Below are 27,927 nucleotides of genomic sequence, written 5' to 3'. Positions count from 1 at the left end.
ATCTGAAAGCATCTCCCAGGAGCCTGCAGTGCTGAGCTCCTCCTAGCTTAGCTGCACATTGGATCAGGTCCTTATTCTATCTTGAATTGCTGAGCTGCTGCTCCCCTCAGTCTCCATGGCCACAACACAGAGCCACTTGCCTTTTTGTCTTCAGGGGTTAGCTGGTTCATCAGCATGGTCATGTTCTCAGTGCTCCAGGTCCAAGAATTGCTGGTAAAGTACTCTAAAAACATCATGGACTTATGAAGACGTGTTATTGTCTTCATCATCCTGCAATCCAAGGCATGGAATGGACAGGTACAGGGATAAAGATTAGTTCAAATGAGTGAAATAGACAATAACATTTTTTACCCTCCAACCCCCTACCCCCCTCTCCACAAATCCCATCTTGTTCTGTACCTAAAGCATATTATATTACATCAATAGGATATTTCTGCATAGTATTGAAGTGAACTTTGGCTATCTGATCTCTGCATAAACCAGAAATTCTCACAGTCCTTTTTTTTCCTAATCCTACTTCCCGGTGGAATTGTAAATTACCATTTTTCCCTTTATATTAGGGGGAACAATATGTTGTCTTCTGTTGGTAACTCTTAGTTTGGGACAGGAAGATGGAACCCTTTTCCCTTCAGCATGCTGGAATATTCACTTGATACTCAAGAGTCTGACTTGACAGAAGTCACAAATTGCACACAGCAGAATGTCTGTGCAGAACCTCCCCTTAAACAAGGGAGGAAGTTGCCCTGAACTTCCTGCACATTGTGCAAGACCAGATCTCTGTGATAGAACAGAAGTTTTCATCATGCTTACTAAGAGATCAAGGCTTAAAACCACTAGCAACAAAAGCCAGAAAAATATCTAAAGGTACAGACAGATCATAACAGATCATGTTCTATGCTACTTCAAAATATGCAGAAATACCTTCCATCATCCTTTATTATGCAGAGGAAAAAACTATATAAAATCACCACTTGGAATACAGAGAAATTATGTTATAAGGATCAATTTGGGCAAGTTTCTTTTTGATCATACCATCCAAAGTGGCCCAAAAAATAAAAGTATGAGTCATCCAGCCTCTCAGATGCAAAGCTTCCACATTTGTGACAAGCAAATTGTTTCCAGTGTCTCAGTGCTAGAGATGGCCACTCAATTTCAGTAAGTACTAACTAGTACCACATGGCCTAATGCTATTAAATTCCTACTTTGGGTGCTCAAGGTATTTCCATCTCACAGAAATGGAAAACTGCTTCCAATTTGATCCTTATAGCAGGACACTGATAATTTCAAGCACAATGACAAGGGGGAAGGCAAAGAAAGCAGAACCCAGTACTACCAGGAAATGGTTTTCTGAAGGTAAATTTTGCCAAGAAATATCACAGAATCAATAAAAACAAACTTATTTTTCTCCAAAAGCTGTAATGCATTTGAATGCATCTTGATGCCCTCATACTTGTAGAAGGGATATAGTACATTGTCCCAGAAACGCTTCTAAAGAAAGTATTTTGCATTACATTAGCGTCCTTTACTAGCAGCTAGCATCTTAGTATCTAAAACATTAAAATTTCCTCTTTCTCTTCTCACAGAATGGAGCAACACAAACCACAGAGACCACTGAAAAATGTAATTTCTAAAGCACAAAAAACATAAATATTTTTTCTTAAACCTCATAGGAATATATCTACTAATTCAGAACTGACTTCAAATGTTAGACCAGCAGCTGATTTTATTACTAAGCACTCTAGGAGCTTTCAAACATCTGTTTAGAGTTTCACCAGCTGGGCAAGGTGAGGGCTGAGTTGAACTGGAGCTCCTCTGATGCAGAAATAATTGGGAATATAGATTCTGCATCCAAAACATATCCTGTGCAACAAGACTAAACTGAACTGAAAAAAAATGGATGTTAGTTATGTCAAAACATTAGGAAAATAACTCCAAACTTGGAAAGTAAAGATCTCACTGGTTAGACAAGCCAAAAAGACCCCAGAGCTAAAACGCCTGAATAAAATTAGTGGCAAAGAGCATTTAAGCCTTTTTGCAGAGCTCTGTCCACTGACAGTCTGAAGATTATTTAACCTGACTTGCCCTTTTGAACCTTTCCAGTCTGTGTCCTTATGCTAAGCTGGAAAAGCAGATGAATTTTACAGTGCTTTGACTGCTACAGTTTAAAACCCTTATGCCTCTGCAAAACACTAACTGAGCAAATGAATATCGGATCAGATAAGTGTATATTTTGAACTTGTTTCTGGACACTGACATTGGTTTTCATTCTTTTCTAAAAAAGAAACAAACTAAATTTAAACTAATGCAAAGACTCTGCTGGGATTCTTTTTGTCTCTGCTTATGGATATGATTTTGGAGCTTAGCTAAGCTGATTACAGAAAAAAAAAAAAGCTGAAAAGAGGGTTTTTTCCCTCCCTCCAACTCAAATTGGATTTAGCAGCTGATCACAGAACCAGCTGATTCAACTCATCAAGGGAAAAGTTGTTTTTCTTTGTAGGGTTAGTTTCTTTCTCTACCAGCCCAAAGAATCCAATTCTCCACATTATCTCAGCTGCTCAATCCATGACAGAGTTGGCAGAAGTGGAGCAAGTTTTTCTGTGACACTTTGCTGGTTTGCACTGAATCAACAGGAAACTGCACTTCTCTTTGAGGGGAGGAAAAAGCAGCCTGGTGACATTGAGAGATGTCAGGATTGAGTGTCCTTTTGTGGACACTGGTGTAGCTATGGCAGACTAACCCTTAACTTCAACGGCACCAGATTCCTCCTGTGAATGGCAACACACAACACTCAAAACCCAGCACGAAGTCACACAATGGAACTTTATCCCTCAACGTGAAGTTTTGAAGGTTAGTTATTCCAAAGACAGCCATTGGCTATGAGTCAGAAATACCAACACCAAATATAACTTGTCGGTACAAGACCAAGCGTGGCATCACACCTTCCTCATCAGAAGACAGAAAAAGGCCAGCCCTGCTGAGCATCTCCCAGACCTGAGCATTAGTGGCAGCCATCCAGCCTGGGTGACTTTCACCCAGATTCAAGGTAGAATTTTGTCTCCTGCTTTTGCACTCCTAACTGTCATCAAGACCAAGCACATTACAACAGTTTGAGAAGCACATAACAGGAATTAAAGTTTAAAAAAGTTAATTAAATTATCAATAAGTTAGGTGGGCTTGTTTCTATACCAGGCAATTGAAAGTGACCTGGCTTAAGGCTGTAACTGCAATTTGAAGAAGTTTTACACACAACCTATTGTCTCCAGCTTAAAAACAGTCCTAATGCCAAATACGGACTGATCCCTCAGTGGATCTATAGGCTGCCAGTCTGCAAGTCTCTGCAGAAGCATTACAGATAATTACTTTTTTTCTAAAGACTCCTCTAAAAAACACAGAACAAGCTTTTAGATTTTTCTTTGTTCAGATTTTCATCTGGCTGTAAGTTTTGGACTATAAAACACAGTACTGAATTCTTTTCTTTCCAGCAGCTCTGTGGTTGCTTTAAGAACACAATTTAAGCACTGTGAAGATATAAAAATGCATTGATCTATTTAACATGATTATGCTCCTAATTCATTTCTGATTTGTAAGACAGTAACTACATGAAAGGTGCTTCCAGTTTTAAGATTTAAATTGAAATGACAGATGTAGAAGACCTAATTTCATACCTCCCTCCATACATCAGCCACACCTTTCCCTTAGCTTTCTAAGAAGCAGTAACAGAAGAATTGCTGCAGAAATCTCTGAACTACAACTTGAAATATTTCATGTCACATGCTATTTTCTCAGAGCAACTGGGAAGATCTGCTTGGTGTGCACTTTTAAAGGCTTTAACATTTCAAATATACCAAACGGTTTTTAAATAACACACACTTCTGTCATGCTAAGCACTATGCAAAGTTACAGGAGCAAACTATGCCTTGTATTAAAGATAATGAGACAACTAATAAGCTTTGCTATGCAACAAGGTATATATGGCAAGCTACCAACAACACTACCTTTAAACTTGAATGCTAAGGTTTATCATCACTATTTACGTAATTGCACAATGCTAGAGCATTATTTAGTATAAAACATTAAATCTTCATTATGCCAGTCCTTTTTGTACATGTTCTTTCTGTACAAATTTGGAAGAAATATTATATAGGTTATTTCTTCCTTTCCTTTCCTTACCTTTTAATACTATCAGAGAATCGTTAAATTCAAGAACCTTCAACTAGATGCAAAAATAGCAAAAAGATTTCCATTTTATCAAAAGCATTGCTTCCACAAGTGAGGTGCAAAAATATGACTTCCCATTGCAGAAAGATTACAACAGATAAGTGCTTGGAAAATAGGAAATTTTTTTGGTTTAATTTTTATTAACATAATAATTTCATTCTGAAGGATCACAGACCTCATCTATTTCTAGTTTCTTCCTTTTCTTCTACTTGATAAAAATTTTCATTCAATTGCAGCACAATATCCAGATGAGTGCAGTTAAACCTGCACAGTGATTACTTATTTTTCTTGTACAGACTTCAGTGTACTCAGCACAGAGAGGGCAAGCACCCAGCTATATTAGCAGAGTATTTGTATTTTCTTGTGCTGATTTTATTATGTTTTTACTATACTGTTGTTCTGCTAAATCACAGTGGAAAAGGTCACATGTTTAATTATGCCAGCCCTTCTTCACTCAGAACAGTGTTATATTGAGTTTAAGACTATCCAATAGTGTTTCCATGTCTTTAGTAGTTTCTGAGTACATGCTACCTGGTAATTAATAACATTCTATCAACTGACAGAATGACCACAGCAACAGCAGTACACACCTCCAGCCCATCAGTTAAAGCAGCTTCAAAGTACTTGAAAAAAGTGCAAGAGCAAAAATTCTTGTATTATTAAACACTAGCTTGTTCCATTAGGATTTAACACTGCATATCTTCCTTGCATCTAAGTATTCATTTGCTTTTACTGCTTCTCTTGCAGGCCCCCATTTTTAAATTCTTTACAAAAAGAGAGGAATGCTGTCTAATGAAAGCTGCATTCCTGTAAGTGAGCTGTGTAGCCAACTTAGAAGCTGTGACTGAACAATAGCTCGTTTAGGTTTAGTTCAATCTGCCATCTTTTCTCCAAACTGGAATCTTGTGCATCATAAGAAACCCATATCAGTAAATATTTCTTTTCTATTCTGTAAAGTATTCATGTCACCAATTATACCAGTACTGATAAAAGTCCCAAATTCCATCTTTCACCATCAAGTGAGAACTCCAGGAAAAGCAATAACAAGATTCAACAATCCCAGTGTTAGAATATAAAACTAAATTAAATATTCTAAACTGCATGATTATTCAGAGCCTCATTTTACTCCCACTGGTCAAATACTCAGCAGACCAGCTGCCTTTCAAAGCCTGACAAGATTCTGGCAGCACTCCTTCCCAACCATGTGGAAGACAGGACGTTGGCATTTATAGTGTAACTATTTTAGTGAGGGATGAAAGTCTTCGTACCTGTCAGGGAATTTCTATCAATTTTTATTAAAAATAACTTGAAAAATGCAAGAGAACCTAGAAGCTAGGATGTTTCATGTACAACATCTTCTTTAGAGTTGATAATCTTAAAACATTTCAATGTGGGAGGATTATTACACAGGCACAGCCAAGTGCACTGCTGCTACTCTAAGTATTACACTCTTGCAGCTGAGAGGTTTTCCCCTACAAACCATTTACACAGCCCCTTTCTACTCATCCACTGCTGTGTTACAGAGCTTCTACCCTCCTTTTAAGACAGACCTGGACTATAAAACAACATATGAATACCATTTGTGTCAATACACTGTCACCACAGTGGAGGTTTTATAATCTGAAGGCAAATGCTTGTGAAAATGTAACATAAGCAATGAATTAAGGCCACACGGCTTGGCAAGTCTGACACAAATTGAAGTGTTGGCTTATATACCTTCTACATGATTTAGTTTAGCCTATTATTTTCACCACTTAGTTAGCCAAATACTATATCCTAAATATTATAAACTGAATGGAATGTTGAGATGATACAAACCAGCATACCAGGAATTTGTATCATCTACAGGAACAATCTGCAATTAAAAGCTCAGTCCCCCATTCCATTTTCAGTTTATAAAAGCAACAACCTTAACACAAGCCACTTCTGAGAGTTTAATGACTGATTAGGATTCTGATCCAAGACATCCCTTGGGCAGCATTGTTAGGCCAGTCATTAAACTCTTCAAAATGCAGCCACTGGATTCTTATTGCTCAGTTAGTAACCTAGATAGTGCCCATGCCATGTCTTCTTTACAATTCTCCACCACCTTATGGGCAAGATATTTTCAGCCCTTCCCTCTTACCATGTTTTCCGACCTGTCAATATGAGCAAAACACCAAGGAAGAAAAACACTAAAAAGGCCTCTGCACACCGACAGTAATACAAGAGGAGGTTGTAGAACTTAAACTCAGGTATTCTTGCTAGATTTTCTAATGGATATATCCTGTAAATATTCACGCAGTATTCTGTAGGAAAAAGTAAGGATCAACATATTTTTAGTATTTATTACCAAAGAACAAACATAACTTCTTCTATATCATTTAATTCTCCTGACTACTAAAAGCCCCAAACTATCCAACATAAAACATCCTCATTTTTGCTAGAATGTTCAGAGTCACTTTGAATTTGAGGACCTGTTCTCAGGAAAAAACATTAGAGTTTTAGTCACAAAACATTCAGGGAAAGAAAAAAATACCAAAAAATTAAAATCAACATATATCACAGTGTAAGCATAGCTTCATTTAAAAGTCAGAGGAACAAACAAGGCAGAGGCAGACACCATTACCTTGGGCTTCTTCCAGTAATCCTGAGGTAGGTATCATACAGGAATGCTGGGGCCTTATGGCTTACAGCAATCCAGTAATGATATAAAAGGTGATTGGAAGTTAGATTTACATTGGGCCGTCTGAAGGCCTGTTCGAGAGGGTTCCTCTTGAAAGTGGAAATTACATGGTATTCTGGGAAAGAAAAGTTGCACAACAGCTTTGATAATCACCATGTAAAATGGAATGCTTTTCAAAATACATTACAGGGTACAGCATCAACAGCAATGTTTTTTTTAAATAACCACCCTAACTCTTCTACAATGCAAAGAAACTAAACCAGTTGTAAGTTTTTAACTTAAAATACTGTTGAACTGGTTCTTATTATTATAATCAAGAGGTGGTTTATGCCTTCATCATTTTATTGCAGCTTCTCTTTCGATTCTCTACCTTAGAAGTTGGTGGTTTTAAACACTGACAGCAATTGCAGTTTATAAAGCAAGTAAAGCTACTTAAATAGTCATCTATATTTCATGAAGAGGGTTATTCCGCTCACTTGTGTGAAGAACTTTAGAACAGACTGAGGACTCTGCAGTCATCTGAAGTGATTTTAGATTTTATTTTCAAATAATTTATCCATATTTAGGCTTTAAGAAAAAAGCAAGTAGAGAGGGACTCCATGAAAAATTCTTGGTAACACCTGTAAATTCAATACGTAACAGATATTACAGGATCAGGAACTTTAGAAGTTATGCAGAAATTTACCTCTACTTTTAACCTTCTCTTATAACTTTAGGCTGTTGTTTATAGACAGTACTTAAATACCCTGATTCAAACTGGGATATAAGTGAAGTCAGCAATTTTCTAAGTTTAATTGAAGCAATAATGTTTGCAACTACAAATCCACGTAAAATGGGCAAAAGCAAGTAAAATAGATTTAAGCACTAAGGTTAACTGAAAGAAAAAAAAAAAATCTGAGTTTCAGGACTCGATTTCTAAAAAAACTGAAAACTAATAAATGGTTTTACTCTGCCAAACAGCTTGTATTGTTCTTCACATTAACTATTACAAAGCTGTTGGCCTGTGGGTTACCTCCTAGGCAGGCTATCTCAGAGTTGAAAATATGCAGTCAGATTTCCTTAAAGGCTACTCTTCCCTGTACATGAATTGTTCAAGTGTCATGCAACAATCTGAATATTAAAAACACCACCTCAACCAAGAATCAGCTTAAACCAAACACAAAGAGCTACAAAAGGGCAAAAGTATTACCAGACCTCTCAATTATGCAGAAGTACACAATATTTAATTGTGGGCTGCTTAGTCATATGTTTTTTCTTATGTATTTGATGTTGGCATTACACTCAGCATCACCACTGCTCCTCTGAGCAACACTTCTCTCCACACACTACCTACACTGTGTATTATGTCATGCCAGCAGCAAACAGAAAAATCAGCTCTCTCACAGTTTAAGTTAATAATGGAATAAGAGTAACAAAAAAAAAAAAATACCAATAAGAATCAAACGAGATTGAAGCAATGTTGCAGAGGAAGGGGGAGGGAGAGAATTAACAGTGGAAGCTAATGAGAATGCACAATTCACTGCAAAATTGAGAGGTGTGGCTAAAATACCAGTTTCAAAAATAGAAATGCATTATGGTTTACCGATTATAAGCTGTTTGATTTTCTTTTTGTATTAAGGCTAATGAGAAAAAAGAAACATGGCATACCAACTTCACTCCAGTGGAAAGGATTGGTGCCACCTGTTGTACAGTTATACACCATGACTTTTCTTGGTCTGAGAGAAAAAAAGTTAACAGAGCAAGTTAGAAGAAAAACAGCCTTTTAAAAACACAAACAACAGAAGAGATGCCCAAAGTTATTCTTTCCCTCAACAGCATAATTTATATAAAGCATCAGTCCCATGGTCAGTGTTTTTCTTTAGCAACTTTCAGATTTTTCTCCTTTTTTAATTATCTTTTTTTTTTATTATTTTAGAGAAGTCATCACCCACACTACTGGAGGTTGTATTGATTACGAACAAGACCCAGGAAAGAATTTGCTGACATAGCTTCACAATATCAGTAGGTGATGTCTTCCTCTGGCATAAGCAAGTTACTCTTTGAGACCAACCTGCCAGAACCTTAGATTCCTTTGTCCTGAAGGAACAGCAGGACACTGATGAGGATTTCAATACAAGACTGGTTTACTAAATACACAATATCATTTCCAAATATTCAGTACTCTCTTTTGTCACTATTTATACCTATTAATTGCAGAATACCAGGCTGCAGCAAGTGTGGTATTGACAACAACATCTATTGGGACAAGATCTGCTAACGCATCGTTGGAAGCTCTCATTGTTCGAAGAATTCCTTTTCCTGCCTTGAAGAACAAAACAACAGAGACAGAAGACCCAGCAGTGAAACATATGAAGCTTTTCTGCCTCCCAAAAGGAGGGGGCAAATTAAGTATATTCATTACTTACAGCAATGAAGATACCACTAGGTCCATTGAAGTTATCAATCCAGCCCTGTTAGGAAGGGGAAGAGGGAAAGGATTTGGTTAGAACATACTGAAGTCAGCAGCTTCAAGAGAAAATCTGAGCAGTTTTTACATATGTAATGGGTGGAGGAAAAGGAGACCTAAGAGGAGAAGGATTTTTAACTCCATGTTGCTAAATAAAGTTTTGGTGGTGTAACAAGCTCCTATGACTCAGACAAGATATCTACACATAGGACACCATGGTTCTTCAGAGAGAGAGGTTTATTTATTTCTTAGTGAATGAATTGCAATTATCCACAAAAATATTTTATGCTCAAAGTATTCAGGTTTACAAGTATTTTTAGGCTAGGAACTTAGGTGTTTTTCATTTTTCAACCAAAATATATTCTTGCTCAGCTTTGATGACAGTATTTAGACTCTATATACTGTTATCAGTCATCCAGAAGCAACCAAGACACAACTTCATGGCGCAAGACATTTTCTTCTACAAAGGTCACTTGATAAAGAGGCTCACAGCAAGTACTACAGTCTACAGCAAGATGGTCAGGTGACAGCTCAGGGACTTACAGGAAAAGGCTCCTTCCAGCTGGCACCAATGATGGACGGCCTTACAATGGCAATGTTTAAATTTGCACCCTCCTGCTGCACCACGGATTCAGCTAAGGCTTTCGTGTATGTGTAAGTATTAGGTCTTTTGCCTAACAGTTTAGGAGTAATATCATTCACTAGATCATCATCCATCCACCTAAAGAAACAAAACAAAAAGCAAGTGTAAATTACTGCATGCTGTTTCACTGGGTGGGGGGGAGGGTGAGGTGTGAAATGATGAAGTTACCATGACTATTTTTTTCTCATTTAAAGAAAAAGGGATACACACCTAAACAAAAACAAGTTCCTCAGAAAAACAAAGGATTGCACGTTCGGTGTCCATCAAACGAAGCATTTATTTTTTGCCCTGGTAATTCATTGATAACACGCCATTTACAATAATTCAAATTCTGCCAACCAAGTTCTCAAAGATGGAGTGCAGACACAGCAAATTAGTCTTTGGAACACAGGTTCCCTGCATTATGATCTACAAAGTGATACCACTGTAATGGAGTCACAGCTATATTACTAGCATCCCCTCCACCTTTGCGGTGGTGAGCAATCACATACCACCCCTGAAGCAAGCAGGTCACAGTGTTTCTCCCTTTAAATTAGTTAAATCTTGCCATTTTGTCTTGCTTCTCAGTTCATATTAAAAATGTAATAACCTTTAGGCATAGCACACTAGTAAGAAAGATGTGGCTCTTCAACTGTTGCTACTTTGGTATTTTCACTGCAAAAAAGGACTTGAATTTTATTTGCTTTGGTCTCTTAGTCACAAAAAAAGAATTTATTGTTTTTCACCAATGTCATGTTACAAAGCGGACACTTATCAGACTCCTTTAATGATATGAACAGGGTAGGAAGAAGGGTAGTGAAGGCTAGAGATCACTCTTTTGTAACTTAACAAAAGCCTCCCCTCAGGAGTTCGAAAGTACACACAGCTGTCTCAGCCCATACCAAACAGTTTAAGTTACATTTGTCTCTCCACAAGTCAGATATTCAAAAATATGTTTTGCAATCTCTCATTTTTTAAGTGCACTTGAAGTCAATGTTATAAAAAAGGCTGGCTCAATGCGCATTCTAGGTGGTAGCTCACTTGGTTTTAATGTTCACACTCTTCCACCTAAAATAACAAGTTTAAGTAGGTATTTTACTTTTCAATTAGTTTTTTTCTGTTTCATATTTCTCTTCCAAGAAGAGAAGAAGGCAAGAAGGAAGAGAGATTGATGATGAATTGTCAGCAGTTTCAGAGTTTGACAGCTACTAAATAAGACCTCAGGGCAATTAATATACACCAAAAAAATACAAAATGTAAGTCATTTTTCCAACCCATAATGCCCAATTCAAGACTTAAAGCTACAGAAAACATATTTTTAATGTCTGGGCACTCAGGATACATAACAGAACCAGTAAGTAGTATTTAAGCATCTCAGTCTCATCTTGCAATGGCATTTAGGTGGATGTAGTAGAGGCAGCTGTTCAAGGCACCTCAGTTTTATCCTCTCCTTCACAGTGCTAGTAGCAGCACAAGTTAGCAGCATCTCCTGCTTCAGCCAGTCGTACAGCTGAAAGACTGGCACTCTCAGCACAGAGGAGGCATCATGAGTAGATGTAAGCATCCCTGTCCTTCAGTACCCCTCCACTTAGCTCAGCTCAGCTTAAGGGAAGCATAAACCTTAACCCTCTGTCCCTTATAGAGAAGGGGAGTGTCAGTTGTGCTGTCAGACCTATGGGACAGCGTAAGATAATGCCTCATCTTTACAGCTCCTAACCTCAACAGCAGGAAGAAAAAGGATACAGATTACCCAAGTAAATTCATAAAACATAACACGTACTCAAGGGAATCTATCAGTTTCTTGGGATCCACGGGAGGTGGGTACACCACTTCCTCAATCTGTTTCCGATTGCAATATGCATAGGCGGTGGAAACGTGCATGAACACCTCCAGATTCTTCATTCGCTGTGCCAAGGAGAGGAGCTGTTGTGTGGCAACCACATTCAACTGCACAGCATCTCTATTGATTAAACAGAAATGTCATTAGTAGAAAGCAAGACAAAACCAAGAAATTTATTCCTAAATGCCTCAGTGCTGGGTATATAAAGTATCCCTGAATTCTCCACCCTACCCAAAAAAAGCAGCATGGAGACTGCCCTAATTTTCTGCTTAGAATAATATACCACAGTCCTAATCTAGAACATCTCTCAATGTTCAGGATAATTCTCCCTTTCTTACCAGCATCCTTTGATTTCTTCTAGATCCCAATTATATGCTTTCCATAACACAGAAAGGAAATAATGCAACACAACACCAAGCTTTCATAAGATGCACCTCTGAACTTCCAAGTACAAGCTGAGTTAGGTCAACAACTTGGAAGCTTAGTGGGCCAGTAAGTTGGAGACTGGCATCTTCTTGTAGGAAAGCAAAAAGGCTCCATAAAGGATGGAAGGAAGGGGGAAAAAAAGGCAAACCACCAAGAACCACACCTCCACTCCAGGTTCACTGCTGCTCATTACCATGTTTAAGGACACTATAGCAGAGTAGGTGTCTATCTACAGCTCACAGCAGGTAACAGCTTGCTGACTAACTCCTATGATTATTTTATAGTTTACATCTTCTCTCCAGCCTACAGGCTTGCTGTGGGCACCAGTTTCCTTGTACAGAGTGTACTATCAAGTTTCAAGAGTACAGCTAAGCAGCACTTCTTTGTAATAAAAGTGTTACATTAACAACAACAACATCAGCATCCCCCAAACAATTACTAAGTTCCAGAATGCTTTATCTCACATTATTACTGAAGTGGGGGACAGGAAAGGGGAGCATTACCCCAAGCAATTAACATCAATGGTAACTAATTAGTTTGCTACCTCCTTCAACAAGTCAAAGGAGATCATAATCCCAGCTGCATGCATCACTTCTTCCACTTCTTGTTTTCATCTCTCTCCCAATGCATCTACTTCTCCCCACTTCTTCCACTGCAAACCTCCTTTATTAATAAGGGACTTTAAAAAGACAGGAAGAAAAGCTGAGCCATATTTCATCTCCTGTTTTTCTTATCAGGTAAGAGAGCAAGCACTAGAGCCTCTCACACCCAACTTTTCTCACAAAACTCTATCCTCTGAAAATGCACATTCCCTTTCTAGGCAGGCCAAAGGACTAGTTTGCACTGCCCTTTGTACACCAGGATAAAAATTAGCATTACTAGGGAGCACAATAGGTGTAGCTACAGCTTATTTGTAGTCTTTCTACCCATATTTGCAGTATTGGGCAGACACCTGATTCACCCCCTCCCTTTGAGCACCATTGCTTTACCAGACTAGGGTCAAAAAAATTTTAGACTCACCTTAGTGTTTCATTGAATCTGACTGTAGCAGCACAATGAAATATAATATTAATGCATTCTATAAGTTCTTCCTTGATTGGTTTACTAAGATTCAGTTCAGGCTGTGTAAGTTCGCTCACAACTACTATTATTTTTTCTTTGAAGTCTGGTTGTTCTTCTCTCAATCTGTCAAAGAGCTGTCAAAAATAACAGGATTATAAACTCAGTGAAGGTAAGATAAACATTTCACTTAAGTGAAGAAAAATCTCACATTCTTTGTCTATATCTTTTACCTTCTCAAGATCATCAGCAAGTTAGGACAGTGCATTAGCAATACCATAAGAATGTGTTACAGACTTCCCATGAAGTAAACTGTATTTTTTCCAACATAAGGAAACAGTTTACCCACTTCCCAAGCTTGATAACAGCTATTCAAATTCTTATAAAAGTCATGCTAGATTTTAATTTTAGAAATCTTGCATTAAGATTCACAAATTTCCAGTAATTTAAAAAATACTATCCTCAAATTATGTTAGTCTTGGAGAACATCCAGATTATTAAGAAAAGAAATAGTTTATCTGGCTAGTTAAACAAAAAAAGGCATACGACATTAGAACATCTGATTAAGTTTTATCAAATTGGTGTTCAACAGTTCCCCCCAAGAAAGATCTCACCAAAATTATATTTTATCACAAATTCTCCTCATAAATAGCTGTGTTCTAACCAGGTTGCTTAACACACAGATCAAAATTCTTACCTCATCTTATTTACACTCATTAGTATGCAAGCTTTCCTGAGCCACACAGTACTGTGGCAATAAAACACCCTTGAAAATTGCAGAAGAGCAGACCCTTCTTTACTGTCCAGAGGACAATATCTTTCAACTGCTTCAATACCAGTCAGTATAATTGAAAATCACAGCAGTACTTTCTTTTACTCACACAAGCATGACGTTATACCAAACACAAATAGTCAAAAGACATTCCCTTACAGAATGACAATTAATTTTAAACTATAAATTAAGTCATCTAAAGGTGCAGTTTCACAACACTTCAGGCAATCTAAGTTTATATTTCTACCACAGAGACTGGTCCTTCTAATTTCTTCATTCCTGTTGCTTCTCTGACACTGGAAGAGCAAGAAGCCCCAGAGCTGTGTGAGCAGCTGCTCAGTCCAGCTCCTTTTTTAGAGATGTTTTTTCAGCCCAAACATGAGTTAATGCAGCTCATTGTGTGGCCACCCAAAGTATCAGTGCTAACTCCACAGTGAGAACACAGGACATCTCCACTCCACTCAACTGGACTTTGCAAGCATAAAGCTTCACCTTATAAGACAAAGCTGCCAAGACAGCATTTAAAGCCTCTGCAACTTTTCTGGGTACAGCAAACAGTTCTTACCTAATGGCAGAAACTCTGTATGATTTTTAAAAATAAGCCTGCTATGTTTTTAGTTGGAATGATGGCACCTTCCTCCAGGGAGCTGAAGCAACTGCCTGTTAACCATATTAATGTGTGATATTACATTGTAACAGAAAAGCAGGACCGTGGACGAGCTCTTATTTTTCATGCATCTATTACATCTGTTATATCCCTTTTCACATCCATAGTCATGCACTATTCCTACACACCTCTCACTAGCACTGACTCCAGTACTAAGGAGAAGAAATACCTAGACTGTATGCAATACATATGGCAAATCAGCAGAGGAATTAGATATCTGAAGTCCAAAGAAAGTAGGAAACTCAACACTGTTTTGCTATTTGTAGCCCAGTTTATTTCACATTTATTTTACTTATTACCATATTCACCCATTTAGATTTCAAACATTTCAAGAAACACAATGTTGAAACATCTGCAGAACACTTAATGAGTCCACCTAAATTGTGAAGAATTACTGGCAGTGGCCTTGCAACTCGACAGCTTAAGACAGTAGATCTTGTAGAAATTTTCATAGACTTTCAGAAGAATCTTGATGACATTAAAGCCATTTAAACAATAACTTTCAATCTCTTCTAATCATTTGATGAAGACAGAACAAACATCTGTCCCTATTCTATCATCTCTACATACATGAGCAACTCCATCCCTGCAGGTTCCTGCCTCAAGCAATAACTCTGCTTACCAGGACTTCTGCTGTAAACCTGCTCCAGCAATAAGTGCTCACCAAGATTCAAATCACATCAGATTTTTATCTCAACGGGAGCTGGTACAGACTACAAGCAGACTTTGACTCAAATTTAAAAGCCTTTTATAACAGGTTTCCTAAAAGCCATACTGAGCCTTACAGCTTACCAAAGTTTAAGTCCACACCAGGGCTACTTCTCTGCCCAAACACTCCCCACCTTTCTTTGGGTAATGCTGTATATAAAAAGTGGATTGAGAATTTTTTCCTTTTGCATCTCAGAGCTTAGTCTAGACGGAGATATTTTCCTTGTTTCAGGGCAGTGATCAACTGAAGGTTTTATGTAGAGAGAATGTGCAACTGAATTTTAAGATAAAACCCCACTGTAACTCATTCTGTTGTGTTTTATGACATTGCACAAGACTACAGGAAGATGATTTTGAGGAACGAGACAGTTTTTTGACTGGTTACAGAAAATAATTAACTAGGGAACAGCCATCCTCACATCTGCTATAATCCCAGCTAGCCAGAGTTGTAGAAATCCATTGCTGTACTTTTAACAACCTAGCCCTAAGTGCATTCATAGTTCCTTATTGATTCCCCTTCAGCTCCTTCTAAGAACACCCTTTGTACAGACTACATTGTATCTCATTGTAATAGAAAATTATAGTGCTGATACCTGTGTTTCATAAGGGAAAGGCCTAGATAGAAATAAACAAACTCTGCTTTAACAAAGTTCACGCTAGAAATCACTCCTCATCCTGTTCAACCTTCCCATTATCAACAGGATACTCTCCAAGGAGAAAGGTGGGCAACAGAGATGGATGATTCTACACTTAGAAGGGCCAGCATAGCTCACCAGAATATCAAGGTAATGAGTCTTTTCAGGAGCAAAGTATTTGACCCAGCTTGCACTGAAAATCATTTAGAGAGCCACTTGGATAACTCCACAGCACAGACCTTCAGTGCCTTTCTAGCTGTCACAGGCTGACCAACAGAAATCTGTAACAATCTGCTTAGCCAAACATTTCTGTTCCACTTACAAATGTAAGTTTCTGTTGAGATGACACATTCTTATTTACTGCTTAATTACAGCACATTCCAGAAAAAAACAGAAGGCACAAGGTGAAAGAGTGACTTGTTTGAGATCTTTAAGAGTCTCAATCCATCTTATAAGTCCCAGTCCACTACCTCTTGCACTTGATTTTATATTCTCTTAACAAGCTCTAAAATAGATTTTTACTTCTCATTTCTGCATTACAGCTGAACATCCTCCTCCTGAGGAGGATTCTGAATTATATACAGGAATTATATATTATTCTGAATTATATACAGGATAATTTTCAACTACTGGCCTTGCTAGAGACTAACATCTTGAAGCAGCTATAGAAGCACTGCCAGGTCTTAGATTTTGTATTTCTGTTAGAATTAAAAAGAAGAAAAATTAACAACAGCATTTTGCTTTAGACAAACTGAAGCTGTTCTCAAAATGAAATGAGAGCATCGTAATGAAGGACAAAAATGAACTTTGTGAGCATATGACACATACCTTAGAGCTGGTAATTTCTTCTATTCGTGCTTCAGGTGTCTGCTTTGCTTTTTTCCTTACCAGCACATACACTGCTTTCACTTTAGGACAGGATCTAAGCAGCTTTTCCAAAAGCACTTTTCCCACAAATCCTGTAGCTCCTGTCAGGAGGATGTTTTTTCCTTCGTAGAATTCAGGAATGGAAACCATTGTGACCTTTATGAAAGATAAAAACAAAAAGTATGTTAAAGAACTTACTAAGGAGTTCAGATTTGCAGAAGATTAAATAATTATATATGTGCTGTTTATACCCGAAATAAATGCTTAATAGGTTTTTTTTCACCATAACCAGCTTTTTTCACAACATTCTGAAAGACTGCTGTGGGTCACTACAATCATTCCAGATCTTTTTCTAAACTGCCCCTCTTCACAGTGTTTTAAAGACTGAGACATCCACTCAGACAGGAAAATAACCCAACTTCAGTCTGTTTTTGCCTCTGTGTGCATGGTCCTTTACCACTCCAAGGGACTGCTCCATGTAAACTACAGGTTACATCATTAAAATATACTCACAAGTGGATTCTTCAAACCCACTGACAGAAGCCAGGGAGCCAAGCATCCCAATTGCCGGTCCTGGAATTTAGACTGTGCCAGCAGAGCCCCCTGTCACTGTTAGGATGAGCCTCCCTACCAATTAAACTAAACCAGAGAGAAGGCTGAGTCAGTCGTTTGGAATGGGATCTAATAGTTTTACATTTACTACAAAAAACCCATTTAGATCCACAGATAAAAGAGTTTTCCAACTTCTTCATCCATTAAGTCATTTGGCAGGAAAAAAAAACAAAGTCATTAGAATTCTCAACAAACCAAGATGCTCCATTACAAATACACCTCCTAATAAAATGAAGGGTAAGGGATTATTACTCAAATTAAGTACAAAGCTAGAAAGTGCTTTAGCTTTTGCTTCAGTTAGTAAAGTTAACCTTGAGAATCGTGATTCTTTCCACTCCCTTCATCAACCTCTTGGAAATGATGTCATTCTTGCTAAGAGAAACTGAAACTCTTTTTAAAGACAAATGTGGTATGTCTCATAATAAAGTGAGAACCTGGCCTTTAGAATCCCTAGGACTCAACCACAGTGCTGCCATTCTTTTAAGTCAGCTATAGCAACATCTTTACTGTGACCCTTTAACCAGCTGACTTTCACTAGATAAGAATGTAGCATTATGGACACACTTCCACATTTTACCAATCTCTTTGATTAAACTCATAAAAATCCTGAGCTGATGTAGTGGATATCTAATTATAGTCCTCTACGACAGTTCCACACAAACTGCTACAAACAAAACACTCCCAAAAAGGGACCACAGTCACAGAACATTCTGAGTTGGAAGGGACCCACAAGAATCATCCAGCTCTCAAGTGAATGGCCCTTAAGGGGATTGACAAGCCTTGGTGTTATCAGCACCATGCTCTGACCAACTGAGCTCATCTCAGGGATAGAATCATAAAACTACAGTAATAAAAAAACCCCGACATAACTGAGAATCTTTAAACACAGATGGAATGCTATTTAGGCAAATATGGATTACAACACTGAACACCTTAACAGGGTGGGAACCTTTCTTCACCTGCCACCCAGGAATAAAGGTGCAACTTCTAAATATGCTCAGTTCTTTCAAGACAGCAAGATACTGCAAGCAAGCACTTAGCAGGGGATGCACAGAAGGTATGTTAGGAGTGAACAGCTAATTTGTCCTTTTTGCCTGAAAAATTCCAAATGTTTTTGGAACACCTATTTGTCAGATACCCACCATATCAAAGCATTGTGCTGTTTTTCATGCACTCATATCTCAACTGTCTCTGAACAAGTTCCAAATGATTACTCACTAAAAAGGAGTTACTATTTGCACAAGTCCTGGTTTCACAAGTCTGGGTACCAAGTATTACATCAGATACTCCAAATCCTTATTTTGACTCCCCTCTTTGAGAAGGGAAGCATCTAACAACAGACAGTAGGATACAGCAGCAAGTTTAGAGCAGAACAAGCACAACTATTTCCACTGGCCACAGTACATCATCTGGAATTGTTTCTTTGAAGGTCAAGAGAAAAAGCTATTGACATTACTCCACTTTCACCACACAGTTAAGAGACTCTAATGCAAATTTGAAAGCACAGCTCCTGCCATGAAGCATGGAGTGCAAGACACAGCATGCTTGCGAGTCATTTTTCCCTGTTCAGTTAAGATACAGGCCTGTTGTTTTTACCATGGCTCAAAGTCACAGTTAATGCTCTTCAGGTATGTCTTCCTCGTAACTTTTGTTTTCCTGGTCTTTGTGTACACCATTCACCTCCTCCTAAAGATCTGCATGATCACTCCCATATTTAGGACAGCATTTCAGTTCCCTCAAAGAGGGAGGCAAAACTCTTGCAATCATTAGTTCTGCAATTTTGTCACCAAGATTCAGGTGTGTCATGGTTCCTACATACCCTTCTTACTAATTTACCTAAGTAGCCATAATTTCTACTTTTCACGCTTTGAGACTCTATAAGAGTATCTAATACTATCCATTCATCTGTCCTTCCTCAAAGAAAGGTTTAATCCTGCTTCTGACACAATGCCACAACCTCAGCATGCAAACCTGCTAACATGGGCAGAGTCTTTGGATACAACCACACAGGAGCCTTGGACAACATCCAATACATGGCTATGGTCCAACATCTGTTTCTGAAAGCTAAAGCACTGAAAAGTTATGCTGTCAGTGGAAATACCTGTGTTGCTGTAGTCCAGCTTTTTAAGTGACTGCAAAATCTGACCATATTTAGGCTCATGTGGTGTAAAGAAAACTGGCACAAAATAGATCAAAGTTTCCTGCCTCAGACATTTCTGACCATATTCCTTTGTGCAACAGGCTGAAATCAGAATTCCAGACCTACAAAACATCGACATCCAGAGCTATGATGAACCATAATGATTAAATGGGTTCAATTAAAAAGCCAGAACATCCACAAATACTCACATTCACACTTAGGAGGCAGCAACACTTATATGTTTGCAGGCTAATTTTATTTATTTAGTTATTTATTTTTAGGACTGATAAATGTTTCCTTTAAGAAACTCTCAATCCCATTTCTCTTTATCCTGTTCTCCAAAAACCAGACTTTAGTAGACTTTATTCACAGCAACTTCCCACACTGAGATTGTCTTCTACTTCCATTACTCTGGGAAGATTCCAGCTCGAAAACATAATTGGTGACTTTTTCAGAAGCACACATTGCTATCAACATTTCAGCAAGAAACACAGGGATTGTGAGGGAACTGCCTAAGAGCACCAAATTGGATTTAAAGGGTAAAAACCATGTATGGAATCTAGGTGTGAATGATCAAAGTCTGAATCCAGCAGCCTATGCTTTGCTCTGCTAGAAAGAAAGGCTATCTCAAGCACAGGGAAAGGAAAGAATGTTCCATTCTCCACCTACCTTTCCCTGCCTTCTCCAAGAATGCATCTCCACATGCCAGTTAGCATAGCACTGCTGGCAACTCCTCATCTCAAACTCAGAAGGGTCTTCCCTCACAGGTATAATATATTACTTTTAAAAGTTGTTTACAGCAGCAAATTACTGAAGAATCACAGAATTTATAGGTTAGAAGAACTATTTTATAATTCTGTTTGTAAATAAAACTGTCAAAAAATACACATAGTTCCTGTCAGAAATTCAGTTTAGTCTCTAACACATAACAAGCTGGTGCATGTGCAAAAAAAAAATCTACCTTGCAAGACACCACAGCAAAACCAAATTGAACATGTTAAGGTTGTTAAGTGTCAGCAATCACTTTATCTTGTATGTTTACAATAGCTGTTAACCAGCAATACATAATTGTCACCATTATCCAATCATCTGTCACCAGCTACCTCTTCAAACACACACAGAGAACTCCTCCCAAACACAAAGTGGGATATCTAAAACCCTGTATCAGACACCTTTTTGAGCTAAAAAGCAAAAACAGCCTAGAATAAAGAAATCTGACACTTGAAAGGCTTAATAAGAATTCTGTAAAGAACTCTCTAGAACAGAAATATTCAAAATTCCCACATTACCCATAGGTACAAACAGCCTTTGCTAGGGGAATCTTACGTGAAGCTGCTGCTGGGATCCTTCTGAATTCACAGGCTCAGAGCTAAGCCCACGGTGATGCTTCGCAGAGATGCTTGTGCAAAGGGTGCTGTCCTCTGGTAAGCCAAGAGTTCATAAGCACTTCAGGAAAAAAAAGAAAAACCACCACCAAGCCAACACTCCAGGATCCTAGCCAACATTCCCCATCTTGTAAAAAATTCTCGTGTCCGAGGCTGAGCAAGTGCTATTATGGAGCAAACAACAGCAGCTCTGTTTGCCTCCAGAGCTACTGCAGCAATATTTAACTCACTGCTTCAGAGGGCTCTGACTCTCAAAACAAGGACAATTCTGTTTTTAACAGGAAAATTATCAGTTCCCAGATTTGTCCAAACACAGATCAAGATGCTTAAAGATGTGCTTTCCAAGTGCCAGGAAAGCCTGCTGCAGCTCTATTGAATGTTTAAATGCTAAATCCAGCAACTAGAGTGTGTGCATGTGTGTCCTTGCTAGAGATTAAATGCTCTGTCTTCTAGTTATCACTGACAAACATTAGGTCAACAGCACACTCCCTCCAAATTCAATCCTATCAAGATTATCGCTCATCACAGGAAATGGAAAATGTGCATTTCCCAACCTCTCAAACACCAGCAGCAAGCCACAAAGTTGTGCAAAAACACAGCCCAACAAATTAATTTCCTCCTTCCCTCTGACAGCTTGAGCCCAGCACTAGCAGGAGAAAAAAGCAGAAAAAGGTGGTAGGAGCATTTTGTTTCGGTATATTCAGACAATGAAATTTGTCCAGACATCAAACCTGAGTGCACCAAGAGTCTTGAAACACCACACACACTCCCCACTGCATCCACACCTGACAAAAAATCATTACATAAGTCACTCATACAGGGCTCAAATTGCCACATTGCAAGGACACCATCACAAGCTCAAAAAAAAAAAAAAAAAAATCTCTGGGAACTGGAGAGATTAGAGAGACTCAGCAACAAAGGAAGTAATATTTAACTCACCTAAACAAGGTTATTGCCAGAAAGACAAGTCTGGGTCATGTCATATTATATCATATCATCATGTCTCATTTAATCTGTGCCTTGTTTCCAAAAAAGCAAATCAATGAATGCTATCAGCAGAATGCCCACATTTTCAAGCACCACAAGGGCCAATGACCTACCCTATGTGGCCAACACCTAGCCAGCATATCTCCAAAGGATACAGTCTGTTTGCTTTTGTGGTCCAAGGTTATAGCCATTGGGAAACCTTATCTGTGAAAGATACTGCTTCAAAAGATGAGTAGAGACTGTAAACTGCTTTGGGTGCAAGTTAACCTTAAAGCATATCTACTCCAAACTTCCCAGTCATGTGGAAGATTTGGGATTCTTCCCTCAGATCGCAAAAACAGGCATATCCATGTTTTAGACTTCACCAGCATTCTTATCTACTCTCTGCAAGTTCATTTTCTTTACTAGATGTAAGCCAGGGACCAAGAAAATGTAACACACCTCCAGGAGCTGAAAAACATACTGGCAGGCTTGGAAGCTAATTAGAACAACTAAGTTTTGAAGACTCATCAAAATGGGCCCACTAATCCAACATCAACTAGCCAGACTCTGGCTTGGCCCTGGTAATATGCCAGACCTCAAGTTTCTCACAACACTTTCCACACAATAGTGGGGATGGACTCAGGGTAATACTGTGTTCTCTACACGTGAAATACAACAAAACTAAATCAATCTGAAGGACCAGGCCCGAGTCACAGCTGCAGCATAGGTAAATGCTACCAGAAGACCCAAAACTCTATGGCAAAGAACATGGCAAACTTGTGGCTGACCCTCAGTGATTTAAGAGACTTTCTGAAAAATAACAAGGCATTTCAAATTAGTTTAACATCTTCAGGACTGAAGATTAGAAAAAAAACTTCCCAACTACCAATGAAGAGATTTGTCCTCTTTAAATCATTTACCTAATGAAACACAATACCAGTTCAAGTAACCAATCTAGTTAGGTCAAAGTTTACATAGCTGAGTGTATAGCTCTGTGTACAAAAATAAAGTAGACCTGCTTTTCAAACAGTTCTCCTCACTATTCTTAATCACTGAAATATGCTAGATACTGAAAGCCTGCCCTCGAGTGTGTGCTCCTCAAGCTCCTGGATATATTCTGGATCTCCTCCTGGATATATTACTACCGCTGGCAGCACATGCATTCAAGGTAAGGAGCATTATTAAATTGATTTAGGTGAGACTTAGCTAATACTGCATATCATCTCTTTAACAGCACTAGATCACATTAATATCAAAATTCAGGTTGATACCAGACATAGAAATTGTTCTGTCACTTTCTTTTAGATGACAATGACAAAACCCAAGTCCAGTATTCACTCAATTGCTTTGGGAAGATGGTGAATTGGGTCCAACTAACCCATGTCCACCCAATAACTTATTAGCAGAATTCAGCCTAACTCATCAACTACTTCACCAAAGACACCCTTGTGAAATAAGATACTCTGAAGTGAGGGCTGTGCTCACAATCATGGAGTATTTAACCTCTTTGAATCCTTTAGTCTTACGGAGCAAAACCTGATTTTAATGAGGGCCACTGTTGAGTTGATCTCAGCAGAACTCCATCATCAGAGTTATTCAATGCATGTGGTTACACACGTATTTCTTTAGCATGTGTTCACACACCTTCCTTCAGCCAAAGTTCTGATTTTACTACAAATTTCCACTTACTTGTGCTTTTACTCAGAGGGATTCTGTACCAGATGACTTTGTAATTACTTCTTAGTAAGTAATCTGTTCACAAAGCACATACTAGGGAAGTCCCTTGCTTTTCTGTAAATATGTTTCTTTTACAGTCCTTCCTCCAAAAATGAATTGGAACAAACTAGGAGGTTTTTACAATCCCTTTATAATTAAGTTATAAGTTGATGTTTTTCTAAATTGTTTGCTGTTTAAGCCTAGTCATCAAGTGCACAGTGGAGGGAGGAAAAAAAAAAGTCTCTTTTGGTATAGTTAAACTCATTTTTCAAAATTGCATAGAAGGCAAAGATCAGGTCAGAAATTAAGATATTCCATATAAGAACATTTACTGTATTCCATCTCCAGTTAACATGAAAACATGTTTAACACACATGCAAGGGGAATTTTAAACAAGTTCTAGGAAATCAAGAGGTAGGCAGATTCAAGATTTGCTGAACAGAAGCTGAATTCCAGATCATTTTATCTAATTTAATTGGAAGTCTGTATTAGAAATCTCATTTGCACTTTTGGTTATGAAAGGATTACAAGATAAAGCCTCACTGTTTATCAGGGTAGTTGCATAAATCAGGGCTCTTACTTTGCATAAGTCATTACTCTTGAGTTAACCCTGAAAGGAGAACAGAATCTGTCTGAAGGACACATCTACAAGACAATGAGCAGAGCAGCACTCACAGCTGACTCTCCATCACTAGCTACTCACTGCCTTAGGAAAACAGGCCAAAGGCATCACTTCAGCATTCACTTCAGCCTGCTGATATTCAGCCCTGGTTATCACTAGAGAGAGCTTTAGCAGCAGCAGGATTGTTGCTGCAGTTGCTACTTGATACTGTCATTTTGCTGGGAGGGAAAAGACAAAAATCAAGGGAATGGGAGGGGGTGAGGGAACACACAATATTCAAGCGTTCATCAGTTTGTCAAGTTTCAGTAATAAGATACTTTCAGTCTTTAAGCTTCAGGGTTAACTCCTTAATCTTGGTAATTAAAACCCAGATTCACCTTTTTCATATTGATCAAACAAGACAAGGATAACTACCCAAAAACTGCACCTGTAATTATTATCTATTTAAACTTATTATTCACAAAGCAATTACAACTGGAATACTTAATCAAGAACAAAAGGCTCGGCTCTTATTCTTCTCATGCTTTAAATTATATAGAAGGCCTGAATCACGTTTTACAATGGACATTACACGATGAATTTAAAGTCCTAGGAATCAATACTTCAGACTCCTCCCATACTTTCCCAAATCTCTTACAGTTAAATGGTATTTTCTCTTCTATTATGCTCCTGCAAGAATCCACAATAATTCTTTTGAAACCTAAAAATTACTCATTTATCTGAACACTCTACCAAGTCATATTTGAAACATTATCACCTCCTAAAAGAAAAAAAAAAAAAAACACACTAGTTTACCTTTCCTTTCTTCCAATACACGTGGAACAAACTACAACCGAAAAAATAAAAGCCCATTTCCACAATTTTCTTATCTTTAGAAGTGACTTAAACAGATATTCAAAGCAAGTTGTACCAAGGGATTGCCTACCTGTCTCCCAGACAGGGTGCTGGCAGCCTCCCTCCTCCTCCTCAGGAGAAAAGCTCTTTTCTCAGGGCGATAGGATCGTCTGCAGTGCCAGAGCTCCAATCTTAACTCCTATTTATGCTAATGGATGTCCTCTCCGGATCTAGCAGCTACACCTCTTGCACAAGGAGCTCCACAAATGTACAAATACCAATGGCATGGAAAGGCTGAGCTCCTGCGCACACACAGACACCAACACCTGCTAAAAGCAGGACCTTTGTCAACACACCGTGGGCACAGAGTGACAGGGGACATCCCTATGGTCCCTACTGCAGATCCTGCGTGGGAAACACTCAGAAGACAAAAAAAAATGGGAATACCTAGTTTGTCCTGATAAGACAGGATTTGTTACCACAGTTTGCAGCTTCCAAACCATGCAAGTATCGACTTATTACTGCAAAGCTTGGAATCAGCAACAGGGAGAAACACCTGTTTCCCATGCACATCATGCATGGATGTACACGATGGTACCAACTATGCCCAGACAGCCAATGTTTACATAATGCAAGTGCTCCACAACAAGTACCAAATTGGACAAGCACAATTTTTGCTGATACTGGCTCCTTTCCAGAATTTTTACCTTGCCACTCTGCAGCTCTGCTTTCTGCAGACAAGTAACAAGCAAACTACATGAAACATCCTCAAACACTAAATATTTTGTGACAAAAAACTGAACACACACAGATTCTGGCTGAAGAAGCCAGCCAAGCCTGCAGTCACTGTAACAATTTATGTCTTCAACAACATCCAGGACCTTCTGAGGCACTCACTTAAACCTTCCAAATGGCTGTATAACCATTTTAATTTCTTCTGCATCCCCTTCCAAGCACCAGAAACAACAACCCTTGTGAGGAACTGGGAGCTCCTCCAAGAGCTAGAACTCAGAAGCAGGAAGATGACAGAGAACCCTTCACTTCGTAGCAGCCAGAGGAGATTCAGTTTGGCCTTTCAGGAGCTAAGAAGTGGTAGGGATGGTTACAGTTTTGCTTCAATGTTAAATTTTATCAACGAGTATCAGCTGCTAGAGATGAAAAGGATGTGGTCAGGCTGGGTTATTCTGGAACTGTAAGAAAAAAAAACATTTATCTGTCCAAAACCTACAGCCACAGTTAATTTAGAACAACTCCCCCAACACGCTTTCACTTCATTATATCTACAGCACAGTAATAAAGCCAAGTACTTGCAGTAAAAAAGTTAGAGATCTTGATTTGTCGTTATTTTATAGCTCTGCAACAGGTAGAGGTAAAAAAAAAAACCTATAAAAACATAAGACATAAAATTAACCTTTCCTATCCATCTATAGGTTTGTGATGGGGAAATGGCTGAATTTTAAGGCACCTATATGTGAGTGGAGGGCAAAAAACAGGGTAGAGGAGCTGAAGGGTGAAGATCCTAGAAATCTACCTTATACCTATAATATAATTTCCAAAATGTTGAAATAATGGTCTCTCAGTTAAGAAGCACAGACAAGATACACAAATTGGGGATCAAGAAATTCTAGCCTGCTGCAGTACAGATGGATGCCACAGACAGCAAAACTCCTAACATGTTCCAATTCTTAATTATTATCAAAAGAGTTATCAAAATATTTAAAAAATAAACTTTCGATTGCTAAAGCCTTGAAGTAGGTCAGATGAAATTAAAGGTCTCTATTTTCATGGGAATCAAGCTGGTTTCGATTACAAGCTCACTACCAACCACTGTACCCCTGCAATCAGCCGCACTTTAAACTTCACTGGGGGAAGTGCTCCGGAGGACCGCGAGCCTCCCGCAGGGCACGGGCGGAGGAGGGGCTCTCGTCTCCTGCCGCACGGACGCGGGGCTGGGGCACGGCCCAGCCCGGCTCTCCGCAGACACGAGGGACTCGTGGCCTTCGCTGCCAGCCGGTTCGGGCAGGGCAGGGCCCCGCCGCTCGCCGCAGGCCCGCCCAGCCCGAGGGGGATGGTGGTACCCAGGCCCGGGCCCCGCGGCGGGGGCGCCCGGCCTCGCCCACGCTCCCCGCCTCGCCGAGCATCCACCGCGGCCGCCGCGCTCCGCCGGCCCGCCCGCCGCCACGACGCGCCCTCCATCCTTCCCCCCCAACCCCGGAAAGGCGCGGCCGCCCCCTCCCGCAAGGCCCCCCGTCCCGGTGCCCGGGCGAACCGGGCGCGGGGTGCCGGCGGCGGTACCTGCTGCGGGCGCTGCCCGGCCCGGCGCTGCCCGGCCCGGCCGTGCCGCCCGGCGCTCGCCGCCCCGAGGGTCCCGCACGGCGGCCCCGCACGGCCGCTCCCGTTGGCCGCTGCGCGCGCGCTCCCCGCCCGCCCATTGGCCGCCCGCGCCGCCGCTCGCGGGACGAGGGCGGCGCGGATTGGCTGGGCGCCCGGCGGCGGCCCCGCCCCCGCCGGCGGCGCGCGGGGGGCCGCGCCCTCCCCCCCCCCTCACACCCACACGGAGAGGGACAGACAGGGGGACGGACGGACAGACAGAGCTCCCCCTCACAGCCACACACTGAGGGACAGACAGAGGGACGGACGGACAGACAGACAGAGGGACACACGGACAGACAGAGCTCCCCCTTACACCCACACACTGAGGGACAGACAGAGGGACGGACGGAC

The 27,927-nt window shown here is 39.7% G+C and overlaps 1 protein-coding gene across 2 annotated transcripts in view; it reads right to left on the bottom strand.

Moving 5' to 3' along the window:
• FAR1 (fatty acyl-CoA reductase 1) overlaps positions 1-27,561 on the bottom strand; it is a 34,489-nt gene extending 6,928 nt beyond the window's left edge. Inside the window, exons 1-10 of one of the 2 annotated variants that reach the window (XM_021527563.2) lie at positions 27,499-27,561; positions 16,887-17,081; positions 13,238-13,413; positions 11,732-11,911; positions 9,873-10,050; positions 9,289-9,333; positions 9,067-9,185; positions 8,531-8,598; positions 6,827-6,998; positions 141-270 (exon numbers count right to left, since the gene is read on the bottom strand). In XM_021527563.2, coding sequence (XP_021383238.1) covers positions 141-270; positions 6,827-6,998; positions 8,531-8,598; positions 9,067-9,185; positions 9,289-9,333; positions 9,873-10,050; positions 11,732-11,911; positions 13,238-13,413; positions 16,887-17,075 — 1,257 coding nt within the window. In that variant the 5' untranslated portion in view covers positions 17,076-17,081; positions 27,499-27,561. Of the gene's footprint in view, positions 1-140; positions 271-6,826; positions 6,999-8,530; positions 8,599-9,066; positions 9,186-9,288; positions 9,334-9,872; positions 10,051-11,731; positions 11,912-13,237; positions 13,414-16,886; positions 17,082-21,003; positions 21,111-27,498 lie in introns of those variants that run through there. The other variant, XM_021527564.3, reaches the window with a different exon arrangement.
• Positions 27,562-27,927: the final 366 nt, after the last annotated feature.

The sequence above is a fragment of the Lonchura striata genome, chromosome 6 (assembly GCF_046129695.1).
Source record: "Lonchura striata isolate bLonStr1 chromosome 6, bLonStr1.mat, whole genome shotgun sequence".
In the NCBI taxonomy this organism is placed as follows: Eukaryota; Metazoa; Chordata; class Aves; order Passeriformes; family Estrildidae; genus Lonchura; species Lonchura striata.
Note: the sequence above shows the minus strand (reverse complement) of the source record. Positions and strands in the feature narration are given on the sequence as shown.